Genomic DNA, 16,171 nt, shown 5'->3' on the forward strand with positions numbered 1-16,171 from the left:
AAAGACACTTTACTCCTCCAAACAATGATGTGTCATGAAGTGTTAAGGTGACACATTGTGAATATTTTTGTGGAAATACCCAACAACAGTCTGTGAAAGGTCACTCAAACATGGTAATGTCCACAAAATGACACAAAACTTAAACATATCTTACTTTCTTTACTATCTTACTTTATCACACCACACTATAAAACATATTGGTGTACTTAAAAACGCAGTTAACTTGTCCCTACCTTCTGCTGCATTTGTTTCTTCACTGTTCTGTCAAATATCTTAAATAAATTCATACATTAACCTGCTCATGTTGCACCCACTTCCCCCAACTATTATTCTTAATATTGTTTAATGCCACTGATGTCTCTCTCTCTCATTTTTCTCTCCTGTTTTTTTTTTAGTCCACTAGAGGGTGTCATATAATCACAAATACAAGCTGTTACTGCTCGTTTTATTTATTTGACAGACAGTAATGCCAATAACTGAGCTGTCACTGCATCCATTTCTCCTCTCTTGTATCCCTGCAGACAGAATGACAGGACACTGAAGACAAGAACATGGCATACAGGCCATGACTTGTGGGTGAGAGAGGATGTTGTTGGGATAAAAATCAGGGCATGTGTGAGGGTTCCTGTGGCTGCTTCACCTTTTTCCCCCTATCGCCCTGACTGACCGCTTCCTAACTACAACTAATCCACCAGATGTAGAGCCGACAGCTTAAATCAACACACATACACAAACACACTCTTAAAGGCAGGAAAAAATGTATATGGAAGCATCTGTTCACACACTCATACAGAGGTCAATATAAAAGGAATGCACTCACCCACACGCACGCACACACCACTGATCCTCTGTGTCACCCCCATGCTGTGCAATATCATTTACCCAGATTCCTGACCTTTGGAAAATCACTGCATTTATTTTTTCTGTTGTCTGCCCTGAGGAGCCGTCTCACTGAAGTGTCCCTCATGTCTGTGGGTCTGTAGCGTCTCTATCCCCCTTTTTTGGGGTAAATATCTATATCTCCATATCTAATATACAGTCTCCCGCAGGTGTTCAGCTGGGTTGAGATGCAGTGATCTAGTGAAGGCCATCTGATTCATAAGATTCCCATCATTTTCATTCCCATCAAACCATCCGTTTAATGGATGGGGGTATTATCGTCCTGTCTCCTCACTCACTTTCAGGTTTTTCCCTTAATTGTATTCACATGTCTTCATGTTTATTTGGTGCTTAAGTGATTCAGTATAAGAGATAAGCTCATGTTTAACTTGCAGAGATTGCAATGTAGTTGTGTGCTGTTGACGATCTCTTTTAATTGTTGGCTGGACTGTATCTTGTTGATGGGATATTTTCCACATAAATTTAATTATTTCACACAGTGACTTCATTGTATCCCATCAGTCTACTCTAAATAATCCATAGCGACAAAGTGAAAACATGCTTTTGCAAAGTCAAAGATGGGAGACTTTCACACAAGTATTCAAACCCCTTAATTCAGTGGTTCGTAGGGGCTCATTTGGCAGCAATTTCTGCCTTGAGTCATCTTGGACAGGCCTCTACAAGCTTTGCATACCTGGATTTGGGCAATTTATCCCATTGCTCCTGGCAGATCCTCTCAAGCTCCATCAGATTGGATGAGAAGCATCTGGGCCACCATCCTCAGGTCTGTGCACAGCTGTTATGAGATGTAAGTCTGGACTCATCGGTGTTGACTCAGCTCTGTGCCTCAGGTCATGGTGTTCTGCCTCAGGTCATGCTCCAGTCTTGAGTCACATGCACTCTGGAGCAGATTTTCTTCAAGGACCTTTCTGTTATTGACTGCAAAACAAAGAGGATGCACCTGGCCAAAGTTAAGAGCGCCACAAAGATAGATTCTGTTGAAATGAAATGGAAAATAAATAAATAAATCGATGAGAAAAATAATAATGTTATGTTTTCTCAGTCTGTTGATTGTTGCATAGCTTGATCGTCAATCATTTTAATTTTGTTCTTTTAAAATAAAATCCGGTGAGTTCAACTATCTGCATCTTTGTGGAGGTATATAAACCTTTGAGCAGTGAGTTGATGGCATTTTTGTATTGTCCAAACAAGGGTCTCTCTCCTTTAGTGATCATATAGCAGGTCATTTGACAGCAGGGGCCAGGGCCACACCTCTGTCCTGCACATAAGACACAGACAAACACAGTGGAATTCACATCATATCACACAGCAGGTTGTCAGTAAGACCTTCTACCAAGTTTCATCACCTTCCTTGGTCTCTCAATCAGTGGCATTGCATGAGAGTGTGAGACAGTGCAGCAGGGGAGCTGAGGCAGAGACACATGTGTCTGCTTCATGTTTCATTTGATGAGACATTCATGTGCAAAAGCTCTTCACGTGTGGGTCTGCTAGGCTGCAAACCTGACACCACCACAGGTGGATCCACCAGGAGCTTCCTTGGACAGCTGAGAGAGAAAGCAAAGCTGAGACAATATCTTTTTTATGTTTCAACAGAAGTGAAGCTCATACATGACCTCTTTCTCTCCCCTGCAGGTCAACAAACAGAGTCCTGCAGAAAAAAGAGGTGTATAGGGACACAAATGTAACAGTCTGCTGTGCCTCTGGCCACACATGTGTGTTGTGACAGCACAGGCTAATAGCCTCAATTAAGAACTCAAAACAAGACAACACATTTCATTTGTTCATTTCCAATCCAAATCACACTAGCACCCAAGACCTGTGATATTCTCTTTAAATGTACATCACGTTTTATGTGAGAGACACTTCTTTCAAAAATACCCTTAGAGTCATGGACAAGCAAAGTATTTCAACTGTGAGGGCTTTCATGAATTTATGAAAATGCTATTGTAATACTTAAAAGATTTTGTTTCAGGATTTTTTAAGGGATTTGGGCAAAACCACAGACCCCCCCAGCGCTGAAACAATAGGCCTCTTACAGTCAGTGTGTAAGTGCAGAACACTCAGACTTCACGCCGGGCTGCAGGGCGGCAGCATGACAAGAATGAAGCAAGGCCCTGTTGGCCAAAAACATCAAGTTCTGACAGCAGCCAGACTGATGAAAAGAGAGCAAAGAACAGACCTGGGCCAAGCTGGGACATCACGCTCCAAAACTTTTGTAGGAAAAGTCAAAAATGAGACTTCTGTCACTCAGGGCTATAAATGAGATGTTTAACATTTTTAAATGAATTTCATCACTTGATGGATGGATGTTTTGTATCTACTGTCAGGTTGCACAGGCAGTAAAATAACTCAATGAACTGCCTCATAATTTCATTTACACATTACCCACTCCTATATAAACTTAGTTTTATTATGAAATTTAGATTGTAAGAGGTATATGCACAGTATCGCACGTGCAACCACCAGCACATCCAGACACTGGCATCTCTTGGAGCAGCTGCAATCAGATAGTTATGAAACCTCTTCTTTCTCCTGCATTGGGACATCAGTGAGTTGAGAAAGTGCAGTCAGACCAGACTGGTGCTGCCTGCTACACACACACACACACACACACACACACACACACACACACACACACACACACACACACACACACACACACACACACACACACACACACACACACACACACACACACACACACACACACACACACACACACACACACACACACACACACACACACACACAGTAACCCAAGTCTCCCTTTAGCCACACCAACAAAGACCAGCTGCCGTCATGGACTGCACATTGGACTCATTCAGGCTCCTGGTCCGTTGCATTCCTCTCATAACATATAGAGAAACCACCGAAACATATGTGCTTATGTAATGTAGAAATTGGGTCTTTCAGCGAGCGAGAGAGAGAGAACCTGCACAAAACTGTACTGATCAGACACAGCCGCTGGAGAGTGTGTGTCTTTGTGTGTGCACATCTACACATAGTACATAATATGCATGCTTACATTATACTGTTGCTGGGCCTCTGACGACAAACATCTGTGATAAATGTGTGCAGTGGACAAAATTTGAGCAGAGGACACACAGAAACAGATGCACCATCTCCAACCCATTTTCTGTATTCTTGTGAGTATGTTTTGTGAAATGTGGTTCATTTCTGTGTGTAGAGTGAGCAATGTACAGCACACACACACACACACACACACACACACACACACACACACACACACACACACACACACACACACACACACACACACACACACACACACACTGTTGCTGTGTGAGAATGCTACTTTAGTACATATTTCACATATGTATAGATCACCTAACCACACATGTGGTTCTTATATAGCTAATGGTATATTGTAATACATGCTTCCCACTGGGGGGGGGGGGGGGGGGGGGGGCATAGAGGTGATTTTATCTGCTTTTTCACCTGAAAAGCAATTGAGGTTCAGGGATGTGCAATAAAACAATAACTAATGGTTAATTTGGAAACAAAATGCATGAGCTCTATAGGTGCAACAGAAGTGAAATGTAGACACATTTACCTTCCAAGAATTTGTAGGTTACACGCTGCCTGACTGACTGAAAAGTGAGGACTGAAAGGTTCATGAGTCTTCACAGCGGATGCAAACAAGAGACACGCTCAGTGCACAAATTTTATGTACTTACACACAATACGCACATCAATTAGTTTCCTCTTTAAACTGCCAGCACAAGTGTGTAACACAACCTCATCATGTCACCCTTGAATAGAGGAATAAAATACTGCCTTCCTCACACAAACACACGTCTCCTCCTTTGCGGCCCTTTCATGACCTCACCACGTCTTTACTAAGAGACTCATAAAAGCCTCACTCCCGCAGAGGTGCCTTTCATTCTCTCTGCGCTGCGATTTTTTTTTTTTCCCTCCGAGGGATTTCTGCATGGGAAATTACAGCTAAGATCAAGTGTAGTGTCGGATCTGGCTGTCACACCATACGTGAAAATCTTTTGACCGTGATTCATGAGATTTTCTTTGACATGATTTACACCAGCTGGCTTCAAGGTTTCAAGCAGAGCTTTCCCGAAGGTCTTCAGATCTCCTGTTTGGACAGAGATGGCAATGAGAGATGGTGGAAACAGTCAGATAAAGGAGAACACAGCGTGACTTGTGTCACTGAAGTAGTAAAAAACAACAAAATGGATGGCCTTGCTCAGTCAGCAACATGCACAGTACAAGACAGTACTTACTGCACAATACAGTTTCAGGATCAGAGAAGAGCAAGTAAAGTTAGATTTAGAAGTAACCAGAAAACACCCCACAACATGAAAATCATCTGCCACATCTCCCGTCTGCTGGTTGTGGATTAAACGCTCTCTTTAGTGCGCGAGCCACATTCTATACACATATGCTCAAACACAGAGGGCCTCTGAATATTCGCTTGCCAAGAATATTTATGCTGTATCGTTCTGTGAAACCAAACCCCTGCTCTGGTTTTCCTAGAATCAGGCCTCTCAGTCAGTAATCAGAAACAACATTTATATTGAGGATTTCACCATTTGGCCTGTATGAGAGTGTATGTTTGTGTGACTGCTCAAACACGTGCTTCTAAGGTAGCCTATATGTCTCACTTTCAGGAATCTGTGTGTGCATGGTTGACTGTATGTTGTGGGCTTGAAGTTACACTTACAGCTTCACCTGCAGAGTGCAAGTGTTTGATACGGTGGTTCGCCCTTCTAGACCATGTAAACATACGTAAATTCTGGAGGCAGGAAGTGACACGGATGGAGAAACAGTCGGGTTGTGTTTATTGCCAGTTTAAATATTTGCAATTAGTCGTAGCACCACATGGACCAAAAACATCCATTAGATTGGTAAAGCAGTCTGCTCCGCTCTGGGCTGCTCCGCTCAGGCTCCAGCATACATGATGATCTGCCAGATATGCAAACAGAGAAATGTAAAACAAATGTGCAGCTTTTTTAAGTTTGCGTGGCTCAAAGAAGAAGAAGAAGAAGAAGAAGAAGAAGAAGAAGAAGAAGAAAAAACAGGAAAAGTGAAGGAATTCCTCCCCAGCAGGAAATCTATGTCCTCTCTGCAGTGATCTTTTAATTTCCTCAGCAGGTTCTCGGGGTCAGAAGCTAAACTAAACTAACTGGACCACGTCACATCTGTGTTCAGCCACAGAAATCACAAAACATATACAAACTACAACAAAAAACCCTAATTTTTCCACAAGGCTAGACATAATCTGAATGGTGTTGCCTGGGTGTGTCTCATACAGGATATTCAACAGTCATGCTTAAACATCTCTGCCTTGTCGTTTATCACCGTGCTTCCCCCTCGGGGTCAAACACCGAGATCGGAACTGAGATCACAGGCTTGGAGTTAGGCGTTGTCTCTCTGTCTAATCACTGGGATGGGCCTGCTGGTCAGACCATAAGCATCACTTTCCTAACACGTGTAGATGCACGTAAATATACATACTGTACAGTCAAATGTATAAGATGAAAAGAGGGTAAATATAGAGCAGCGGCTGATTACTGAGGGAAAGGGTTCAGTCATGCAGGGAACATCAGTTTCTCATGAAGGAAGTGAACCAGCTACTTCCAGGTTTTTTTTTCATTTGTCCAATATTTGAATTGACTTAATGTTTTGTCAGTGGGCCCTTGAGACCATGGGCCCTCCAGAATAGCTCAATTATAACAGTTAACATTATGATACTTTATGGCTGGTCTTGATTTCACAAAAACAGCTTAAAATCAGCAGTTAGAAGAGATGCAATTGAAACCTGGAACAGTCTGTTTAAAGGAGTAACATGATGTCATAAGTTGTAGGATAACATCTGTTTGTCTGTGAATTACGTTTTGACAAACAAGGGAGGTATTCTCTATATTCATTCATGCAAAGCCCATATGACATAAAATGTGAAAAATTTCCTAAATTGGTGTAGCAAATCTTTGTGGTCATTTCTGTATTTTGCCACCGTCATCAAATGTTTGTGGCTTCTCTCTCATGCCTGTTCTTCACCCCTTCATGTGTGGAGTTTTTGTTTAATGTCCTCACAAAATACTGTAGGTTTAATATGTGTCACCATAAAGTATGTTATACGTGTCTGAACATCTTGTTTTTGTTTTAAGGGGCATGAAATGGTCCTGGAATGTGTTTTGCTCTCTGTCTAAGCTTTCATGTCTTCATGTGATTTGGAGGCAGGGGACATGAAACTGTGGTCATATTTTTGTGCTTTGTCATGGTTTCTGGGGTATAGACCATTCCACCATTGACTGTATATAGGGCTCCACCAATGAGAGTGGGGGGCTCTGTAACACACCCACTGTCTCTAAGATATACTGGATCCCCTGCATGCCATGAGCAGCAGCTTCCTCTGTCAGGGCTTTTCAGGCCACACCATCAATATAATCAGGTCTGACGTCATGTACAGTTATAATAAGCAACAGTGATAGATGACCTCATAATGATTTAATATCTTGTTTTTATTTTCATTTCCTTTTTTGATTTCACTTCCTCGTAAAGCACTTTGATACTGAGTTGAGAGCAGGGCTACACATAAGAAGTGTATTATCACTGTAATAGGCTTTTAAGAGGGACAAGAAATTAAAAACAAGAAAGTCTGACCCTGGCAAGAGATGGATGGCTCAAAGATAAAAGGACTGGTCATAAAAAAAATCTGCCGGTCAGCCTGTTTCAAACTAGCCCCACCATGTGAGCGGGAAGAACAACCACTGCCGGGGGCTTTCAGTCTGAAGACAGACGAGAGGGGAAAAGAAAATATTAACATAGAAATCTGATTATTTCAAAACAGAATAAAATCACAATATTTTCATTGCTATAGTAAAAGAAAATACAGGGCTTGGTATTTAATTAAAAAGAATCAACATGTCATTTCTTCACATAAAACATTCAGATTTTAGATGACCACATCTTGATTTGTATATGTTCATATGGCTGCAAAACTGGGCTCCCTGAAAGAAAGTTTAGCAGTGAATGTGGTTTCAATCATTCAACTGAACTCTTCATAAAAGGTTTGCCTATCAATATGACAAATTCCTTCAAATTTATATTAAATTTGTTCCATTAAATCCTATAAAATCTCTCTTTTTTTTTACACCATGGTAACATAAGTCATGAAATAACTTATCCTAAGTAGGCTATAGCTAAATTAATTTTCACCCTCAAAAAATGTCTAAAGTCTGATGCAACTTTCTTGTGTAGTATTGATCCAACAACCAAACTGATAGCTGATAATCAATAGTGATAATCGTGTTGACGTTAGACTGTAGATGCTGGGGGCTGTGGAGCACCAGCCCCCCTGTGGGCAAGGTGGTGAATGATTCCTCCTCGCTGATTCAGAGCAGGGACAAAGGTTAAACTCCGCCCACTAAACTGCAGCCAATCATGAGTGAATATTCAAATGAGCCACCCATAAAGATGACTTGGAGCGGCAACGGTGACAGACCACAAGAAGAAACTTCACTCCTTAACCACAGCTCCATACAACGCTGTGACCCGTGGCTCTCTGTCTTATAAAATACGATTGGATACAACAAAACTTTTCGGCCAGCATCCAGAGATTTTTTTTTAATTCAGGATTTTATTTTTTTAAGAAAAAAAAAGGGGAAAAAGTCTCAATAATATGGGAAAGGAAAATATCAGTTTTTTGACTGTTTGGATAATTTTGGGAAACATATTTGTAACTTTTTCTTCTGACCCTGAAGCCGCCACCAGCAGCAGCATTGAGTTTGGTAAGACCCAGCTAACGTTGCATTGTGTTAGGATGTTGTTACCGCAGATTTAATGAAGTCAACATATGCAGTGTAGCCTACCTAATTAATGCATCCCGTTCGGCGTTGACCGAGAATAACCCCGGGAAAAGTTTCTCTGCAGGTCTGCATCCCATTTTAATAGCATTCAGACTCATGTGAGCAGGATGAAAATCCGCTGCAAGGGGCCTTTTGTCTGAGGGGAGACAAGAGGGAGGAAGAAAACATACACAACACAATTTATCATTATTTTTCTGCAACAGAATAAAATTGCATCATTTTTATTGTTGAAATAGAAAAAAAAATACAATTTCCACTGAAAGCCATTTAGACCTTTTTTTTTCTCTCTCTCCCCCCACTTTTTCTTTATTATTATTATGTTATTTTTACATTTCTTGTCACTAAAGTGGACTCCCTGGAAGAATGGGATTGGTCCACATCTGTTTTCCATTTTCAGTGTGTGTATCTGAAGTTTAACAAACCCAGGTATTACTAACGGTGTTTTCAGTAAGAGCGCTGTCCTACACTGGTGAAAATGCAGAGCAAACAAAAGGGGGCGACACTGCCATGCTCTATGTCTCAGTGTTTTTGCTGCTTGCCTGAGTCACGCTGGTGAGATTAGTGCTCATTTAGTTTAATTGACTGGGGCAAGTTTTCATAATTTGCGTGAGTCAGTTGTTTGTTGAAGGCTGTTTAATTTATGTTTTCCTCTCCAAAACGTCATTCTTTACAATGACTGCAAGATTATTGTATTATTACAAATAATTAGGTTGTGAAATGGAAATGTTATCAATAAAAAATACTGTCAAATTTACCTATCTGACCACAGTTATCTTAATTTCTATCATGCCACAATCATTTAATAATATAATCTAATAATGTATGTGATCTGTCTATGTGTGTGTGTGTGTTGTAACAGCAAACACCACAGAAACCAATGCTGAATGGATCACAGACTACACTGGCATTGTGTCCAAGTTCTCCCTGCGTACGGCAGACATCCCTGAGGATGACATGTGCTACATCGAGCCCGGCAGGCCCGAAACCATCAGAGAGTGCGAATTCAACCCAGAAACACAGACCTTCATTATCATACATGGCTGGACGGTGAGTCACGTACACAGGTAGCTTATGTCAACAGCTTTTATCAGTATTTCATGTAAAGGATGAACTTTACGGGAAAAAAAAACTCAAACAGATAAAACAGTGTGTTGCACAAACATAAAATAGGAGTTGTGTTGATATAACATTGAGACAACCGACTGACTGATCATAAACACTGGACCAAGTCCAAACAGATTAACCTGACACTGTAAACTGAAAGTTTTGAATCAGCCAACTTCATGTAACATCATATTTCCTCAGAATTAACTTACACAAGCTGAGAGTGGTGAGGTAACAGTGCAAGCACTCCATGCATCTGCTCCTATAATGTGATTTAGAGTCAGTCAAGCTACAAAATGTGAACCTGATGACACCCTGGCTTCTTTCCAACCACATGGCACAGAATGAATAAATCACGCCATACCGCTGCTGACCTTACAAACGTATGTGACCAAATGTGTGTGTGTTTCGCTATACAGGTAACAGGGATGTTTGAGAGCTGGGTGCCCAAGCTGGTGTCTGCACTTTACGAGCGTGAACCTACTGCTAATGTGATTGTGGTGGACTGGCTGACCCGGGCCAACCAGCACTACCCGACCTCTGCAGCCTACACCAAGCTAGTGGGCCGCGATGTCGCCAAGTTCGTTACCTGGCTACAGGTGAGTGTTTTCCAAGCTAATTGACAGCTATTTCCCACATCCTTGACCTACTGTCTGTCTGATGTTAGCAGCTGGTGAATCTATAGCTGGTGATGTCACAGTTTTGTACCTAGCGGATATGTTTTCTAACTGGTTATGATTTTAAAAGCTCCATAAAGGCGTTTTATGGCCATGTCTGTGGCTCACAACAGCCTCTCATTACCAGACACAGTAAGAAGTGGAGCGCAGTCTTTATATGAACAACTTTAAGGCGCATTGGCATCCTCTGTTTACGTGACTTCCAAGTTTAAAGCTCGCAAGGTTTTGGCAAAGCATAAAATAACACAGATTAATCCTTACCCTGGATAGTTTCCCAGACTCTATTAAGACTTGAACAGAGTCCTGCAGAGTTTATCCACGTTCAGCTCAATGTTGGTTTGAACTCCTACAGCAAGTCTTTAAAGCATTTTTGCGGCATGTCAGCATGTCAGGCTTTTTGACACATCTTGTTCATCTCTTCCTTTTTCCAGAAAGAGCTGCAGTTGCCCTGGGGCAGGATTCACCTGCTGGGTTACAGTCTGGGAGCACATGTGGCTGGAATCGCCGGAGACCTCACTGGTCATAAAATCAGCAGGATCACAGGTGTGAACTTTCACCTAATTTAATGGATCGTCATCTGCTTACATTACACTGCAAGCGTAGATAGCACAAATTCATCTATTTATGAATTTTACCTCTTTACAAAGGAAACACAACCACATGTACTGTGTATAAGCATTATGGCCTATTTGAGAGAAACTTTAAATGCTAGTGAAAGTATGTACGCAAGCTTGCTGTACTGTACCATAATGTACGAGCACTTTTTGTTCCAGCTCAGCTCTTGAAAACGGCACAGCACACTAGTGAAATATAATCTGTAGCCCGTTACATTCCAGGCCTGTATTGCATGTGTGCATTTAGTCAGTTAGTAGGTCCGGCCCATCCATTTGTCACTGTGAAGTTTATCCAGCTTTGAAGTCTCTCTGACCTGCTTTGAATAATGGTGTGTTTGCTGTGAGAGCAATGGCCTGCTTCACACTGGCCTGAGCTGCAGTGACCTGTGCAGGGCAGAAAGAGGCTCAATGCGACTCATGCTCATGTTTTGATAAACAGCATACATCATTTTTAATCCACACTCTCCACTTTCCTCTTCCCACACAGGTCTAGATCCAGCTGGTCCCACTTTTGAGCACGCAGATAACCAGAACACCCTGTCCCGAGATGATGCCGAGTTTGTGGACGTCCTGCACACCAACACCAGGGGCTCTCCGGACCGCAGCATCGGCATCCAGAGGCCTGTGGGCCACATCGACATTTACCCCAACGGAGGCACCTTCCAGCCGGGCTGCGACATCCAGAATACCTTGATGGGGATTGCACTGGAAGGGATCAAGGGACTTCAAAGTATGTACCACAAACCCTCCCTGCTGTTTGTAATTAAATGTAGCTGCTTTGCTAAGGTATTAATTTATAAATGCTGTGGTTTGTTAGCACACACTCACGTTGGCAGGATCAGTATGAAGTCCACACACTCCACCTCTATGCTGGCAGGCATCTGCCCTTATTATTAAAGTGTCACCATGCGATAAAAGTTAAATTTAGGGAGACCATGTTACTCCAGCTGCTCAAAGCCGGTGGCACCAATCCTCTGTGTGACACACTGATTAAAGCCAACAATTTGTAACAAAGGTCTTGTCAAGCATCAGGACAAGTTCACTTTAGTTTACAGACACTTTGACTCTATAAAACTGTTCAGGGGCTTCAATTACTGTACAATACGCTTGCCTCTAGTCATAACAGCTACAGACTCACAGTATGTCACAGACATGTTCTTTTATACGCAGAGATGAAAGCCTTGCGTGCTGGTTTGCTAGCTCACTGCTTTAGCTGTTACTAAGTGCTCTAATGTAGCGAGGCAGAACTGAGTGAGAAATGTCGTCTGGGTCAGCGTTTAGTTGAGACTGACATGTGAAGGGTCACAAAAAGTCACACATAAGGAAGACATTTTCCCTGCTTAGCATCATCTCTGAATAGATAAAGAGCGCTCATAGTTCCTTTGCTCTTTGTGTGCCGCAGACATGGACCAGCTCGTCAAATGCTCCCACGAGCGCTCCATCCACCTGTTTATCGACTCTCTGCTGAACACCCAGCAGCAGAGCATGGCCTATCGCTGCAACTCCAAGGAGGCCTTCAACAAGGGAATGTGCCTCAACTGCAGGAAGAATCGCTGCAACAAGCTCGGCTACAACATCAAGAAGGTCCGGACGGCCCGCAGCACCAGGATGTTCCTCAAGACTCGTGACATGATGCCATACAAAGGTAAACGCTAAGAAAAAAAGGACTTGCGCATAAAAGGAATACAGTATTTGTCAGGTAAAGGGAAATTGGCAATTTCTGTGCTCTGTGCAATATGAAGGAAGAGAAGAAACACATTTAATTACTGTAGTAAAATCTGGCTTAAGTCATGTACTTAGCTAAGGATTAGTGGAGTTAAGGTAATGAATGCACATACATTACGGTGAGTAATCCAGCGTGTGCGTGCTACCGTTGTTGAATGTGATTAGTTTGGTTGTGACTCGGAGATGGAATTAATATTACTGTAGTTAGTGTTGTTACAATTAGAACGCACACAATTTGTGCTCAGAGAAACTCTGACACTTAAAGCAAGCACATGTGTACAAGTAGCAAGCACTCAGAAGGTCACAGGATGAGGAGGTCATGGGTATTTTAGTGGTTGGGGGTGTGCTCAGGTAATGCAATACTGCTATATGTGATGGCAATGGAAAAGTTTCTGTAAGTCAGCAGTATTATTGTTTGACAGCTAAATTATGTTAATTTAGAGATGCAAGTGTGTTGAATGCTTTGATTTGTACATTTGTAAACAAAGCTAGGCGAATGAAAACTATAAGGATTTTGCATTAATTCCCGGTTGTGTTTCAACACGTATGGCGAGTGTCACATGAGGATAGAAAGAGCACGGTTACATAACAGCTTTCCCAGCGTTAAAGTAACTTTAAGTCATGTTATGAGAAACATGGACCAGTAGCTGACACCTTGTCAAATTATTATCGTATCTAAAGTATAAAATTGACCCTCAGCTAAGCGTCTGTTTCCTTCCCTCTCACAGTTTTCCATTACCAAGTGAAGGTTCATTTCTTCAGTAAGGACCGTCTGAGCTTCACCGAGCAGCCATTGAAGATTTCTCTGTACGGAACCCATGGAGAGAAGGAGGACATCTCCACTGTGCTGTACGTACATCAAACCGTGTCAACATCTACCACACGGACATCAGAAACACACACATCATGCATGTTTAAAATAGAAGGTTCTTCCAACATGCTGACCCTGAAGCAACCACAAAGACGCTCATGCTGCATACGTCATGAACACATAATGCTGACACACACATGCCAAGGATGCCTTTAATCCTAGCAGCTGACCTTTAAACGTCACATTTCCTTCCACCCTCCAGGCCAGCCCTGAACGGTAACACCACTTTGTCCTTCCTCATCACCACTGACGTCGACATAGGAGACTTGATGATTGTGAAGCTAGGCTGGGAGAAGGACGCCATTTTCAGCTGGTCCAACTGGTGGGGCAGCAACACGTTCCACATCCGGAAAATGCGCATCAAGTCTGGGGAGGCCCAGTCAAAGTAAGCTGTCAGCAACACCAGAGTAGACGTGGTGACATATGTGTTTCTCGTGGTGTTAAAAAAAAAAAGACATTCAAAACAATTATTTTCCTGTGTACCTCCAGGGTGATCTTCAGTCCTAAGGAAGGAGAGTTTGCCTATCTTACCAGGGGTGGAGAAGAGGCAGTTTTTGTTAGGTCAAAAGAAGACAACAGGAACCGTAAAGAGAAATTGTAAGTTAAGAAACACTTGGATGGGCCACCTAAACACTGACCCTTGCTATGCATCTTCAGAAGCAGAAGTTCTTCTGTTAATTTCTGTTCATTGTTGTCTTTTTTTCCCCAGGATGCACAAGCTGAAAACACAGGGCAGTCTTTTTGGGCAGAACGACGCTTGAAGTTGCACTTGACCACACAACCACATCATGCACATTATTCATCTCCACACACACCTACCCAAAGATGGACAGCACACACAGCAACACTGGGAAGGCCTCTGCAAGTAACTGTGTGTGTGTATCTATATAGATCTATATACACACACACGCTTACACATGCACACATATATATATACTGCTGCGTTTTTTCTCTCTGTTTTTCCTCAACTCCCAGTGCAACCAACGCAACCTCATCAACAGTTCTGGAAATCAGTCTGTTCATAAGCTCTCTCCTGTCTCTGAACGCTCTCTCTGCTGCTGAAAAGTATTTCAGGTTTCTTCGTGATGATGTGCTCATAGTTCCTGCAGTTTCAGTTTCAGTTGTTTTTTCTGCATATCTTTGTAATCATTTCTTTATGCTTTTGTAGCCTACGTGTACTGTTTATACTGATTTTAATGTAATTTGAAACCCTGGACTGGTGTGTTTTCTTTACTTACGTGATCTTGGATTATTGTTAATGTAAAAAAAATAATGATTCAGAGTGACAGGCATAGTTTAGGCACATCATTTTGTTTTGTTTTTGTTTGTTTCTTAAATGTGCTAAATGATCACTTTGTCCCTAATGTTTGTCCTTACCTAACCACTAATTGCCAACAATCAACAGGGACCAAAGAAATATTTACTATCTACTGAGCGGAGAATCACAGTGATCATTGTATATATCTTTTGTAATCAATATTATATATATTTTTCTGAATATGAGTTCTGTGTTAATATCTGATCTCTTGAAGCCTTGCTTGTTCTTTGATTGCATCTTGGTTATTGTGTCACTGGTCACTTTAAAAAAGCTCTTTGTCCCCTGCAGCCATAGTAGATGTTTAGGTCATTGAGAGCACTCATTCGTTTTGGTAATTTTTTTTTTTTTTTGCATGATACAGGAAAGGCTGAATTTGCCTGAAAACTTTATTAATGGGTCAATAGTTTCTCACCTGAAACAGTTTACCTCATTGACTAAGCTCAGACATGCCCTTATTTCGAAAGGTCAAATGTTACAAAAATGCTAAAAGAAATAAAAATGCAAGCCTTTTAAATTTGTGATGAACTGGCCTACATGATAGCCATAATACATCTCAAGAATACTTCATTTTGTATTTATTGAATGTACATTTATATATTTGTATATTAAGCTGTAATATATTTTGCTAGGCTTACATGGTCGTCTGTATTTTTTTTTATATATATAAATGAAGCGTTTTTGTGATTTTATGCAAAAGGCTTTGGATTGATCGATCAAATTGGTCTCCATGCCAGCTGTTGAGTGCATTTGTATGTGTATAGAAAGAGCCCAGGTTGGTTTAATAAAGAGATAAACCACACATTTAAATCTTCCTGACTGCTCAAGTTGCTTTTACATAGTAATTAAATAAATAACTCGTCAAAAAGATTGTGGACCCGGTGTTGAAATTCAAGTTGTCAATAGATTAGAAACTGTCTTGGCCAAGAACATTTTTCTGTCACATAACAGCATAATCTGACTAAAAACAAACAAACTTGTAGATGCATGCAGCTCATTTATTCTGAAAGCACCTGAAAATACAAGTGATGACGATGGATGATCAATATGGAGGTCAATCTGATCAATCCTCCATCCATCCTAATAATAATTTAAAAAAAAAAACACAAAATGAATTT

General features: G+C 41.4%; 1 protein-coding gene across 1 annotated transcript; it reads left to right on the forward strand.

The window, feature by feature from the left end:
* The first annotated feature begins 8,393 nt into the window (after nt 1-8,393).
* lpla (lipoprotein lipase a) lies at nt 8,394-15,842 on the forward strand. Its single transcript, XM_083970268.1, has 10 exons — nt 8,394-8,669; nt 9,607-9,794; nt 10,271-10,450; nt 10,960-11,071; nt 11,630-11,872; nt 12,545-12,787; nt 13,596-13,716; nt 13,941-14,123; nt 14,228-14,335; nt 14,448-15,842. The coding sequence occupies exons 1-10, from the start codon at nt 8,561-8,563 to the stop codon at nt 14,497-14,499; spliced, it is 1,539 nt and encodes a 512-aa protein (XP_083826394.1). The 5' UTR covers nt 8,394-8,560; the 3' UTR covers nt 14,500-15,842.
* The last annotated feature ends 329 nt before the right edge of the window (nt 15,843-16,171 follow it).

The sequence above is a fragment of the Trachurus trachurus genome (genome assembly GCF_905171665.1).
Source record: "Trachurus trachurus genome assembly, chromosome: 4".
Taxonomy (NCBI): Eukaryota; Metazoa; Chordata; class Actinopteri; order Carangiformes; family Carangidae; genus Trachurus; species Trachurus trachurus.

What these genes read in the sequence shown, in the direction of transcription:
- lpla (XM_083970268.1), top strand. Translation starts at nt 8,561, where the DNA reads ATGGGAAAGGAAAATATCAGTTTTTTGACTGTTTGGATAATTTTGGGA. An exon ending in AGTTCGTTACCTGGCTACAG is followed by an intron (nt 10,451 to 10,959) that starts GTGAGTGTTTTC and finishes TCCTTTTTCCAG; the next exon opens with AAAGAGCTGCAGTTGCCCTG. An exon ending in AGGGATCAAGGGACTTCAAA is followed by an intron (nt 11,873 to 12,544) that starts GTATGTACCACA and finishes TGTGTGCCGCAG; the next exon opens with ACATGGACCAGCTCGTCAAA.